This window comes from Mesitornis unicolor, unplaced genomic scaffold (assembly GCF_000695765.1).
Source record: "Mesitornis unicolor isolate BGI_N332 unplaced genomic scaffold, ASM69576v1 scaffold2444, whole genome shotgun sequence".
Classification (NCBI taxonomy): domain Eukaryota; kingdom Metazoa; phylum Chordata; class Aves; order Mesitornithiformes; family Mesitornithidae; genus Mesitornis; species Mesitornis unicolor.
The window spans coordinates 66,204-79,645 of NW_010179263.1; the positions used below are offsets into that span (position 1 = coordinate 66,204).

A 13,442-nucleotide genomic window follows, 5' to 3' on the forward strand; every position below is an offset into this window, starting at 1 on the left:
CACACTCGACAGGAGGAGTTAGAGTTTGCTGCAATGAGGATAGAAGCGCTGAAGTTAGCCAGGCAGATTACCCTCTCTTCTTTCCGCTCCGAGGTACCCGTTTTGTGCCTGCCATGCGTGTGTGAGTGTGCACAGACTAAGGAACCGAGTGCTGCTTTTTCTTTAACAAGGGAACTGAGGCTCTCAGAGCGCGGTGCTACGCCGTGCGCACCTCCGTGTGACACCAAAGAGCATGCCGAAAGCAGCACTGCCCGCAGAAACGCTGCCGCCTGCTCCACTCGCAGAGTACTGCCACCTCCACATTAACAAAAGGCAAATTTGGAGGCCAGAAGCAGGTGCATACGATCCTGGTGGCCGTTTGTCATCTGCCTACAGCAAGATTTGTCCTAAGCAACGCCAAACCTACTTCTTGTAAAGATACTTCATAGGAGCATTTTGCCATTTGTGGGTATTTTCAGCATGAAATCAGACACCCTGACCCTCAGAGTTCAGAAGTGAGAAATTCAATCAACTCTGCCTCTAGGCATCTGAAGAAAGGGACTGCAGCAGGTTTGGGAGGGCTGTGGAGCTCCCAAGGGAAAAAGGCCTCCCAGCACAATGTGTCTTTATTCATTAAGATCTAAACCCTTTTTTGAATTATTATTTTATTGCTACTTCTCTGTTGTGCTGGCTTGTTTGGCCTCAGAGCGATGCTTGGCACTGCTCTAGGGATGCACGGGGTCCTTGCTGGGTTTGGAATGGGATAGAAGAGCTCACTCTGATGGTTTGGTGGTCACCCAGTTGCACAGCCAGTTTATGATGCCCTTTGTGGTACTTTCAACTAAAAAGCTAAGCCAGAAATGTTAGTGGCTTTCTTGGGAGGTGGTATCAGGTGAGCGGGATGCTGATGGGATGGCAGTGTCCTGCTGCAGCGAGACGTTTTATTCCGAAGGAGGAGAACGTGCTTCTGACAGGTCCTTCTCTGGTGACCTTTCTCTTCTTATCCTGTCCATTAATCAGTCAGTGGGAAGTCTTTTGCCTGGTCCTATATAATTTTGAGTTCATTGCATCGTAACAACGTTTGGGCTGGTTACAGGGTAGAATTTCTTGATGCTTTAAAGATCAGTCACAAAATAGTTCGCAAAAGTAAGGATTTTTTTTAGGTGAACTGTACTTTTATGAAAAAATAGTTACTACATTTGCTTTATTTTGCTTACCCTAAATAGCCCATGAGCCAGCTGTTCCTGTGGGGCACACATACCTACCAAAGTAAACTCATTCCTTGCAGATTTACGGGTGTTTTGAAGTACCTGGCTGTAATCTTTTATTTCATTAAGAAAAATGTGCCGTTGTCTCCATCAGAAACCAAGATTAACCTTCTAATTAAAGAAGTGGAAAAATAAATACCATGTTCGTGTTTGAGTCCCAGCCGGGGTGTGACTGCGTCCTCCTGCTCATTGCCCTGGGTAGCAGTGTTAGAAGGGGGCAAGGTGGGATCCTCTCTAGATCCTCTCTGCCTCCTCATTCTCTCTCCATCCCCTTTTCATCGTTGACATCATTACAGCATTTTCTTTTATTTAGAATGAGTTTTTGAAATCCTTAGAACTTAGAAACGAGGACTGGATTTTGTGTGAATTCTTAGAAAATGCCATTAATCCGTATTACAAAGATAGCAAACACAATAAATAGAGATGAGGAGAGAAAAATAAGCAAAAGTCCACCCTCTGGCAGAAAATTGGGTGCATTTTGTTGTTCAAAAAGGCCCATGTTGGTGCAGTCATGGGAGTGTTTTTAGCTGTGGGTGTCATGTTGGGCCGGGAAGGACTTTTGTCCTTGCATAACTTCCCTATCAGCGGGAGGTTGCTATGTTAAATTAGCCTGTGATGACAGCCCTCGTGACCTGCAGTGATTGATGGCCTGGATTAAGCATAATAGGATCCACCAGACGGCTGCAGTGACTTAAATTCGGGTACTAACTGGCAGAGTTCCCTTCTGGTTGGCCGGCCACCCTTCTTTTCCTAATGTTGTATAATTACATTTAACATTTGCTAAACCATTTCAGGGTGGGAGGCAAGAACAGGGTGCTAAATCAAGACACGAGCATTTGTTATGGAAAGTTAGGGCACCTAAATATAATCCTACAAGCATTTTCTGCCAGTGCCAGGGCTGAGAATAAGGGTGTGCAGTTTGGTGTTTTCAAACAGAGAATTATTTGAGCACTCCCAAGTTTCTTGTCCCAGACGTCAGGACTAATCGTCTGTTTTGGCATTCCCAAATATTTCCATCTAGAGCATTGGGAGGAACTAGCATTTCTCTATCAAACAGGCTCCATTAGGATGTCCTCTGGCCATATTTTATAGGTACAACTTGAACAGAAAGCCAACAGGGTTTGTGTCCACCACCCTGTAGATGCTGAGGCGGTGTGGAGTTGGGCATTGAAAGAAGATCCAAGGAAAGGAGAGAAACTGAAAGGAAAAGCGTCGGCACAAATGGGATTGGTGTCTCATGGCTTTGGGTGGCTCTCATGGTAGTGAAGGAGGAAATTTCCTTCAGACAGGGATAGTGTTTTTTCTAGTAAAGCTTTACAAGCAGAGAACTGACGCTTGGATTTTGCTTGCTTTTCAATCTATTTGCAAGCACAAACAGGCCTGGTGTTGCCTCCGTTGACCTGTCTGCACACACATCAATTAGTTAACGGAGTAGATAATTCGATATCCACCCAAGCTGTATTTGAGTGTTAGTAAAGGGCAAGCTCATTTTCGGCAGGGCTAAATACACATTCCTCTGCCGAGTGTGATAAAAATTAGTTTTCCTGTTTATTGCAGTGCCTATTTCTGTTTTCTTTCGCGTTGACCTTGAAGCGAGGTAACTGCAGCTGGTTAATCGATGTGCATTTATTCCCCTTCTGGTCAGGTATCTGGTTTCTGTAAAAGATACCGGGAAGCGTTTTTGGCTGTCGGATATTTACGCTAAGATTGCAGTGACCTACATTTAGTAGTAATTCCCCTGCAGACTCCAATCTTTCTGTGCGGGGTTCAGCGGCTTACAAATCCCTGCGCTTATTATTACCCCAATTAACTGCTTACCTTCTCAGCAGTGAGGTGTTGAGCTGAAAGCATCGACAGAGTTATTTTGGGTAATACCGTCATCCTGTTGGTCAGGTTATCATATTTTCTCAGGATATAAATATTTCGAGGCAGCGAATCGCAGCTGCTGAATTGGACATCAGTTTGGAGCTTTGCAAAATTGGCTTTTGAAATAAAACCTGAAGGACTTTTAATGGTTGCCCCTGCCAAAGAGAGAACTTCTCAGCCCAGCTGGGTTTCGTGTGAGGTGTTTGGACGACACTGGTTAGACCACTACTGCAAGCATTTCAGCTCAGTAGTTAAATTCCAAGAGTTTTTACAGTCATTTTTGGACATTTTGAGTTGGTTTGCATGTCTTTATTACTATTCTGTTGTGCAATTTACTCAGATGCAAGAGAGAACTAGAGAAAACATAGTATTAGTGAGGTGCTCAGCACTGTATTAAAAGATGCGTGAGTATGCACCAAGCGCTTTAAATATTCTTTCTTAAAGAAGCCATCATTCTGGCAGTTACTTCGACACATGTTTTCGTATGAGCTTAAGGGAATTTCTGTTGCCACAATTAATATTTTCCAGCAATCTCTTCATGAGACCCAGCAAATGAAGCTGCAGGCGGCTTTTGAAATACGATACACGGATTGCAACAGATTGATCTCCAGGATGGCCTTTCCTTTGAGGACAGCTTTGATGATCTAAGAGCTCTTTTTTATCGCTTGCTTTTTCTTGCCTTGTGTCTGAGGAGGGACTGAAGTGCATTTTTTTGCAGTTAGGATGCTGAGTTGAGCCAGCAGCAGTCTTACTTATTGGCAGTTTCACCTTTGCTCACGTCTGTGGACAGCACCATGTGTTTTTTTGTTTATGCATCTACGGAGAGGTCTGAGCTTGTGTCCCAGATGTAGTTTTTCCTGCACAGTTGTTGTATATTGGGAGATACTTTCAAGAGCACAAGCTGTGTAATTTTGATAAATCTTGTGATGCTTTTTGCTTAGATAGGAGAATTCGCCAGATTTGAGGTTGCACCTCATGGTTATATATTGGAATTGATCCTTTTTTTGTGCGTTTATGGCTAAATGTAGCAAAAAAGAGAAGGGATGGCCTGCTCCATAAATGTTAGAAGTAATAGTCAGTTAACTCGTATGCTTAAAAATTAACCAAAAATACAGAGCCAGTTAGTGGGAGTCTCATATAAATATAGTTGCTGTATGGTGTTTTGTAGCTTATTCTTTCTCTAGTTAAATTTTTGTCCTTAGTCTTTTAATGCTGCTGGTGTGGTTTCTTCATGTTGTCTACAGATGTGATACACAGAACATCTAGTCCTGTGTTTGTCTCCAGTGAGTGCTGTGTCATTTCTAGGATAGCTTCTTCAGTAAGGTCTGATGTGACTCAGAAAGGATTGCAGAAAAGTGGTCAGTGGTTTTGCATCCTTTCTATCTGGGGCTATGAGAGAAGAACTGTGAGCAGGTGAATGATTTATGGAATAGCATCTGACAAAATTTCCTGTGACTGTGTCAAAACAGGAGCATACGGTGTTGAAATTAATGAGGACTATTTGTGTGCACGTTGTGGAGAGGAGAACTGCACCTTGATTCAGACGTTATCTCCTCACTTTCACACTCCTGTGCTTCAAGCAGTAGGATATAACTGCTGTTTTATTAGAAAAAAATAAAAACAACGGAAAAATAGCGACCCACTTCTACAATAAAATCTTTTTATCTCTTGTATGTAAAAACCCTCATTAAAAAAAAAATCCAAATTGCTGCTCTTAATTAAGAGTGGTGTCTACATAGACAGCGAGAGAGGGATTTCTGGGCATTCATGTCCTCCCTGCTGCAGTCAGCGTGTCTGAATGTTGTGTACCACGTGAAGTATCTTCATGTCACAGAAATTCAAGGAGTTTCAGCCACACTCAGATCCAAAATCTTCGCTATGAAAGTTATTTTGATTGAAGGATTTTTGTACAAAGAGAGAGAGAATGGAAAATCCATAGTAAGTGCAAGAGCAGCACAGCAGCCCATCTCCCTGCAGATCATAAGGCCCTGTTTTTCTTCACAGAGAAGCTATTATCTATCTTATATTGCCCTTTCATTAGTGGGACCTTTTCTTGCCCTTTCTGTGGTCCCCCGGGACTGCCCTGGGCAATGGAGGGAGGACAACACAGCCCACGCCTGCACTGTGTAGTTGTGGGGGTATCGGCACTGCGGGGGCAGGGGGGATGCCCTGGAGCCTGGAAACATCACAGAGCTCACAGAGATGCCTCTTACCATTAACTTACTGCCCCATTTGGTTCCTGGGAGGATTTTCCTCCTTTAAAAAGAGTAAGTTCATTTTGATTTTCAGTGACATTTTGATTCTCCGGCCTGTTCGCAGTGTTTTGGTGATGGCCGTGGTGTCTGCGCTGTCTGCCCCTCTCCTCCCCATCCCCAGTCTTCTTGATACCTTTGGCCGGTTTTGTGCCTGTTTAGCAGAGAAGTGGAACATCAAACACCACCTCCATCCCCAAAATGATGTTGTGGCCCACCAGCAGCTGAAGGAGAGGAGATGTTGTTTCCTGGACTGCCAGAAGCAGCACCCAGGGTATCCATGCTCACTGCGTGATCATGGGATGCAAAGCATGGGTGGGGGACACAGGGACATATAGCACAGGGATCTGCTTTCAGGGGGTTGCTACAGATTGTGTCTAAAAATACGGGGGTTTTGTCTCATTTAGTGTCTTCCTGACTGCCTTTTATAACCTCCTTGGTTTTAATGTGTTGTAACTTGGATTGTTTGTACCTGGGGTTGTTTGCACAACACTGCAGTGCCGTGTACCTCTTTCATTGCTCCCTTCCTCATTGCACATGCTGCGCTCCTCCTGCATTAATCTGGGCCGCTGAGATGACAAAATTGGCAGCTGTAAATAAAACATTTAACTTACTAATCGCATGCTAAATACCAGTGGGGCAGCAACATCACCTGTATATTCGTACATTTTTGTGATGCCATTTATGTTAGATGCAGTTATTGGCAGGTCGGACCTAAGAAAGTGAGCTGTCCTCTTGTTTCTGGTTTCTTAATCTGTTTTTTATGAAAGCAGAATTCCCCTTGTTAAGCTCTCTGATGCCAATTCTAATTTCCACTGACGACTTGCATTTCTTGTGGATGCTTTGTTGAAATTGCTGCATCAGAAAGTAGTAAATTTTCCAATACAGGACCTTAAAATGTTGGTGGCAAAGTGCTGTCTTTATTTTCTCTATATAAGGGTTATATGGCTCTCCTGGCGCTTACTCTGGATTTTAAATGTATAATTTTGATTGGTAAATTCGAACTCCTTGTCAGTGTTATTGCCGTTATAATTTAGTAAAGCACATTCTAGTCCTAGCTCAGGACCCTGGTGCTAGCACTACACCCAGAAAACACGTGAGCTCAATACGTATTTAATGGTTCATTTCTTTGTATTTAAAAAAAAAACCAAACACACAGAGAGAACCTGCTATCCCAGCAGATGTTTCCATCTCTAAGAGTGCGCTGTACTCCCGGCTCGGCACCTCGGACGCTGAAAGCACCGCGGCTCTCCTCTACCCCCAGCAGGACTTGGACTCTGCGCTACGGCTCGCCAGAGCAGAGGTGATTTTCTCCAGAACCTGGAAAAGGAAATATGTGACCCTTGTGGTTTCCTTCCTTCCTCTTTTCTCCTGAATTATTCATATTGCAAATGCTTGGTTTATTCTTGATACTACCCTCAGCCGTGCTAAAGCCACACCAGAGCTGAGTTGCTCCAATGCAACTCGATTTGTTGCACCTAAAGCAAAAGATGCTACACTGTAAGTTTTACTTCTTTTGGCAGAAGTGAAAAGCAGACATGATATGAAAATAAATCTTTATTGTCAAGTGTACTTTGTGCATCTTGACGTTGCTATATAACTATCAAAACATTGTAAGATGCTAGAAATAGGGATGAAAGTATGTATTTTACAAAGCTACACATCAGATTAGTTTGGCTAATAGTAACAGTTAAAAAATGGATACAATCTAGTGTTAGAGTATTCCAAACTTTATGATAGTGTGAACAAAATGAGCACAAGGGAACACCATCCTTTGGGTATAAAATGTCATGGACAGTCAGCCCTAAATACTCTTGCAGAAGCAGTCGAGCTCCCTTAGAGGAGAAGCCATGGGGCCACATGCAGGAGTATTTCAGCTTTGGCACCAGGTCAGATCAGACACAGTGTGGTAGAATACAATACTGCTTGGAAACTGTCCTTGTTATAGTCGGGAGTGAAACGTGAAAGCAAGAACATTGCGACTACTTTCCTAAGTTACTTTTTCTAAACTTGATTATGTTTTCACATCCAAAGTTTTGTAATTGCACCTTACAGTCTGAAAAATCAAAAAACCACCAGGGATGCTTGTATTTGAACCCATTATGCGTTTGAAAACGCATTAGGATTTGAAATTAAATCAAATATTGTACGTTTATTTAATTTCCTCTTTAATGGATCACTTGGTTTAACTTTTTTCTTTTCCTTTGCTTGCTTTGTTTCAGATTGTGGCCAAGGAAAGAGAAGTATCTGAGTGGAAAGAGAAATATGAAGAAAGCAGAAGGGAAGTGATGGAAATGAGGTGGGTTGTTACCTTGTCACTAATCACACTGACAGTCTCCTTTCAGCTGGGCGTAGTACACGAGTACCACGACTGTACAACAGTTTTGGTTAGCTGAATTTGTTATTTTTATAACTGCAGGCTTTGGAGTTATTCAAAATTGATGCTTTGTCTTTGCTCTGCATTATGGACACTCCTCTTCACGGTAATCATTGAAAACTTGGATGTTGCTCATCTCATTTACATCCTCAAAATACCGAGATAAGAGGGGTCTCAGTCTAGGTTAATGTAGGGGAAGACTTTCCTCCTGGTTGATTTCTCCCGTGGATCCCGTGGTGATGTTTCTGTTGCCTGAGCCTGTCTGCAGAGCTGGCAGAGGTGTGCACGTGTAACTCCAAATTCACACTCCACAGAGAGTTTTGCCAACAGAAGAAATGTGAAGGTTTGCAGATAGGTGTGAGAAGTACAGGCTTTCTCCAGGAGATTATTGTAAAACGTTCCTTTAACAGGAGAAACCAAACCCCCAGTTGCAAGTAGGAAAGCATTTCTTGCAAAGGAACTGCTCTGGCCTCAGAGTGTTGGTTTTCAAGGAGAATCTACGCCCTTTTCTTTGAACTGAGCTGATTTTTTAATTATTGCACACACTAAGCTTGGTTTAAGTTGAGCGATTTGGATTTTGCTGCTCCATTTGAGAGCTGATAGAAGGACTGTGAGCTCTTCAGTTTCTTCTAGTTGCATCTGTTGTCCAAATCACAGAATTACAGAATCACAGGAGTTGGAAGGGACCTCGAAAGCTCATCCAGTCCAACCTCTGCCAGAGCAGGATCACCTAGACCAGGTCACACAGGAACGTGTCCACGTTGGCCTTGAATGTCTCCAGAAAAGGAGACAAATATACTGTTTCTCCTTGCAAACCTGCCTCTGTTACATTAAATATCTCTATACTGGAGCATGACTGCTTTGACCTTCTTTCCCAGCCCACATCCTGCCACTTGCAGGGGTAACAGCAAAATCACTGCAGTGGATGAGGTGGGCGGTGCAGCTCAAAGAATCACTATTGCTTCCCATCCCTAAATGGGAGTTGAGTGTTTCAGCCTTTTTTTTACAGTGGTAATACCATAGGAACCACTTACAGGTGAGCTTGACCTGCTCATCGATCTGAATCTGAGACGGTCATCGATTGCACAAGAGAGCGTATAAAAATATTTAATGGAGTCTTTAAAGCTTATTATTTTCTACCTTCAAAAGAACAGAAAAAAAAAATCCCCCTTAACTCATAAGTAAAAGGAAACTGTCAGATTTAATTTTAGCATCCTTCTTTCAAGTAATAATTTCTGAGATGGAATTGTCTTCCAAATCACTTCTGTTCCAGCAGCAGCTTCTTCCCAAAATTAAATGTCCCAGGAGGTTTAAAGCTGAAGCCAGTGAGCTGTGTGTGAAGTGATGACCTGCATATGCAATTCCTGCTTTTATCCAGGAAAACTGTACGTAGGGAGTGAGGACAAAAGGGAGCGGCAGTGCAGAACTCGGCAAACGCCGGCGTGGCTGCCAGGAGGCGCACATGGCAGATTTGGATAGCGGCAGCACAGGGCTTGGAGCCAAGGCATCTTAAGAGAGGCATCTGCAAAAGGCAAGGGCAGACGCTTGGTTTCTTGCAGAAAAGCCATCTCCCGGTGCCCAGCGGGGTCCTCTCACCTCTCCTGTGCTCTGCTTGGGCAAGGAAACAAAACCCTGGTGCAGCTCGCAAATGAATCGTGAAGCAGAACAGGAAGGAGCTGCTGCAAGCAGTCAAACGAGAAGGCTAAACAAAGAGTGAACAGAACTGGGAGTTGTGTAAGGAGCATCCTGGTGCTGGGCACACGCTCAAGTGCCATCCTTGCTCTGCTCTCTGGAAACTGCCTGGGTGCACGCGTCCGCCGGCTGCAGACGGGCACGGACAGAGGCTGCTTGTTCCTCGGTGAAAGGAGAGCAGGGGGACACAGAGCAGCTGGCACGCTGGGAAACTCTGCCTTCATCTGCTCACAGTCATGTGCTCGTGTGTCTGCACCCTCAGTAAAATGTGATTTGGAAAAGAAAACCCACGTTATCTAAGCCACATTTTTCACAGGCACGGACATAGAGCACATGGGTGAAAAATAAAACCTGACTAATATCGTCACCAAATGATCAAATATGCTATCAAAGATTTCTCTTGGAAGAGGAAATGTTGAAAGAGCTCATGTGTGGTGAATTAGATATGCAGTGTTTAGATACGACATAATGATGAGCGAGGAGTGAAGGTTGTATCTAGAGTTGCAGGCAGAAGAACATTCACAGAAGGAAAGACAGTGCTTCTTTACCCAAGGCCTTCACACTCAACCTGGAATATCCTGAGTTCAGGTGATCTTCCAGAAAAATGTCAGACTGGAGAAAACTCCACCCCAGAGGAAAGTAGCCAGGATGAGAAATTGTAGTAATGTAATAAGTATTGAAGAGTTAAACCAGAGTAGGCTATGCCATAACCCAAGGGTACAGCCAGAGGCAGGCAAGAAATATTTAAATATAGTTATTTAGAGATCTGATTGATTATACTTTGTGAGGGAAGTCAAGCAGATGCCCTCTGAGATCCTCTGTAGCCCTGTATTTTTATTTTTATATGACGTTTTATGACTGAATGTCTAAAATACCAAAAGTTAAGCCTAGGCAGTGTGTCAAGTGAGGGTTAAGCTGTGCCACCACAGAGAGGAATGATGTGGCCACCATCCTTCGGTTCCCCAGCCGTAATGACCGTGATTTAGGCTGCTTGACCGAAAGAGGCTTTTGACATGAATCTGGAACAAGAAATCACTTGACTGCCTTGCTTTCCACATCGAATATTATTAAAATCAATGTGCCATTGCAGCATCCACTTCTACTGAGCAGCTGCCACATGATTCATAAGGCTGGATAACAGAGAATGTGGTACCTGCTTGAATGAGTCTAAGCTGGTAAAAATAAGAAATAGATGGTGCTGTTTCACTTTGCTGCCAGCTTGGTGGTGCAGCCTGGGCTGGGAAGTGCTGTAACCGTGTTTAATGTCGTGTTCGTTGCCCTGAGTCCTTGGCTTCATTTTCTAGGATGATAAAACTTCCTAAAGGTGCCTGGTGTTACACGGATATGACATGGCTTTAAAATCCTTATTGCTTACAGCAGGCTTTTGAGGTAATCTTCTTTGGACATGAAACCAATCCTTTCCTTTTAGGGGAAAATCCTCGCGGCTGTCTTTGGTCTCGAAAGTGTCATTTATGGTTTAAAATAAAAAAGGAAAAAAGCCAATTAAAACTACAGGACTGAGAGCAGGGAAAGCAGATCCCAAAACGTTGTTTCTGCCTGGATCCTGAGCAAGGTCAGCAGGGTAAGGAGGACCAGGGCAAGTGAGACACTACAGCCCTTTGGGACAAGTGGCTTTCTGGGGCCTTTCTGGGCTCTGGTTGTGATTCACGAGGTGGTGCTGGAGTCGCTGCATTTGGGTTTTGGGGAGTGCCTCAAGTTTCTCCTTTCCTCACTGACTTTTGTCTCAGGATTTTCCCACATCCTCTCTGTAACCTCACCAACTGCAGCTGCTTTCTCTAAAATAGAGCAAGTGAAAGCGAGCTGAGACTGCAGAAGAGACATACTCAAATACCAGTGACTCTTTTGAATATCCCCTTCAGATGAGGTGTGGGGTGATTTTGTTTTTCATAGGCAGTCGTGCGTGGCTCATGAATCAAGGCACAGATCAAGCTAGTCTCATTTCATTAGCTTTATTTGGCTCTGGGAAGGGATGGATCATCTTTCTAAATCACATTTAATCTGCTTATTTTGGCTAACCTCTTTTCGAGAAGGAAACTCAAAGCCTACCATGAGTATACGAAATAAAATAGTCTTAAAAGTAACATTTTGCCACCTCTGTTTCAAAAACAGATTTGCGAAATAGGACACGATGGACTTTGTGCTACTTAATTGAATATTTCTTGCTCTCTTAAGTGCTAATGGATCATTTAGTCACATTTGGAGAGTGGAAGATTAGATATATTTTGGATGAGGGCCAGCTATACTCCCGTTATGTTTACTTGCTACCAATTATAACTTAACTTTTACGTTAAAAATAAGCAAACACAAACGCGGGGAAGAGGGGAGGAAGGAATGGAAAAATCAGACTCTTTGTAGCTCTTGAATTAGGCCAATGTAATTAAGTTTGTATTAAAACCATGGTTGGTAATGTACTTTGGGCAAGTTTCAAGTAACACAGTTTGTTTCAAAGCAGCTCCTTTTCCCTCCCCCCACCTATATTGATTTACACAGAGAATTAAAAATCAGGTGCGATGTTGACACTGTCAGTTTTGTGTGTTACTCAAGCAATAAGGAGCAGATAACAGCATGAAGGGGTTCTGTATCTCTTAAAATACCACAGTTCAGTTATTGAGTAGCATTATATTCTAAGTAAGCACTAGCAATTACCATGTTTGCCAAAAGCTTTTCTTTTTTTTCCCTCCTATAGGAAAATAGTGTCAGAATATGAGAAGACGATTGCTCAGATGATAGGTAGGTGTTTCTGCTCTGACAGATGCTATCCTCCACTCTGATTTTCCGAAGAGACAGCCTAGAAACACAGTTGCAAAGTCTGTGGGTTTCGTTTTGATGCTAGCTACATCTGCTGATGCTGCTGGGCGTTGGGAGTGCGTCTGAGGACACCAGTTGGGATGAAAAGCCAGGGCCTCACTGTACAGAAAGTAGCCCCCGAGGCAGTCCAGGTAATACAGAAAGGTCAGGGCTGCTTCTGCACCAAACTGTCCCATAGGGAGCACGTTCGGATGCTTTGCCCAGAATTCATGGGTATCTTCAGGACAGACTTTCGATGACCTAAAAACCCTTTAGTCATTCACTACCGGCTGTTGAACGGGAGATACCAAACTTAGCTCTTCACAACAACAGGGATTATCTGTGCTAAGTGCATTGGTCAGGCCAAAACCTGGATTAACTCCAATCCCAACTGAGAGATTAAGAGTGGCCAGTCCACCTCCCCAGTTATTTACTGACACGGGGGTCTCCTTTAAAGTCTGAATTATAACAAGTTTTGCCTCACAATAATTAGAAAATGCCTTTGTTAACAGCATGAAATACTGTTAAAAGCCATTAGGAGTGGCCTTGGGGTTAAATCTGGGCCATGAGATGCACTAGAAAGGCCAGCTCATGATATCCACGAGCAGGGAGTGTTACAGATCCAGCCTGTTTGCACTGTATTTATTACAAAAATAAATTATTCCTCTTACTCCAGGTTTTTAGTAGGGAAGGATTTTATTGCAGATACTGATATAGCATATTGTCTTGCCCTTTCTAAAACTGGCAGTTCTTTTATATACAGTCAGTATTGTGTGACCCCCAAATTTTTACTTTATTTTAAATTGTTGGAGTGATTTTAAAAATTAACCCTTGAGTTGTGTTTACATACGTTTGTAGCAGATTTGCTTATTTTTGCCCAGAGATAAGAGGGAGAAGTAGTTCAACCTCTGGTGCTTTTGCTGCCTTTCTGCATTTCTCACCCTTTGGGAGTCACCCCAGCCTCCTTTCAAGTGAAGGGGAAAATGGGCCTAGACATAAATAAATACATTAATAAATAATAATAACAATGATAATGACAATGATAATAATACAATTATTACTGTAATAATTAATATAATACAGTATATACTAATGACTAATACATAACAATAACATGCCTGGCTTCACTCTCTATGGTGTTACACCTCTGTTGCCTTTTGTATGTACAACCGAGCAAATTTGCCTGCTTTCTGACCTAAT

At 43.0% G+C, this 13,442-nt stretch overlaps 1 protein-coding gene across 1 annotated transcript in view; it reads left to right on the plus strand.

Annotated features, from left to right (window-relative positions):
* The window catches only part of TACC2 (transforming, acidic coiled-coil containing protein 2), a gene marked incomplete at both ends in the record, with an annotated part of 72,485 nt that extends 60,300 nt beyond the window's left edge, over positions 1 to 12,185 (plus strand). Inside the window, 3 exons of the mRNA XM_010182702.1 lie at positions 6,525 to 6,668; positions 7,588 to 7,664; positions 12,142 to 12,185. Of these exons, the coding sequence (XP_010181004.1) occupies positions 6,525 to 6,668; positions 7,588 to 7,664; positions 12,142 to 12,185 (265 nt within the window). The remainder of the gene's footprint in view (positions 1 to 6,524; positions 6,669 to 7,587; positions 7,665 to 12,141) is intronic.
* Positions 12,186 to 13,442: the final 1,257 nt, after the last annotated feature.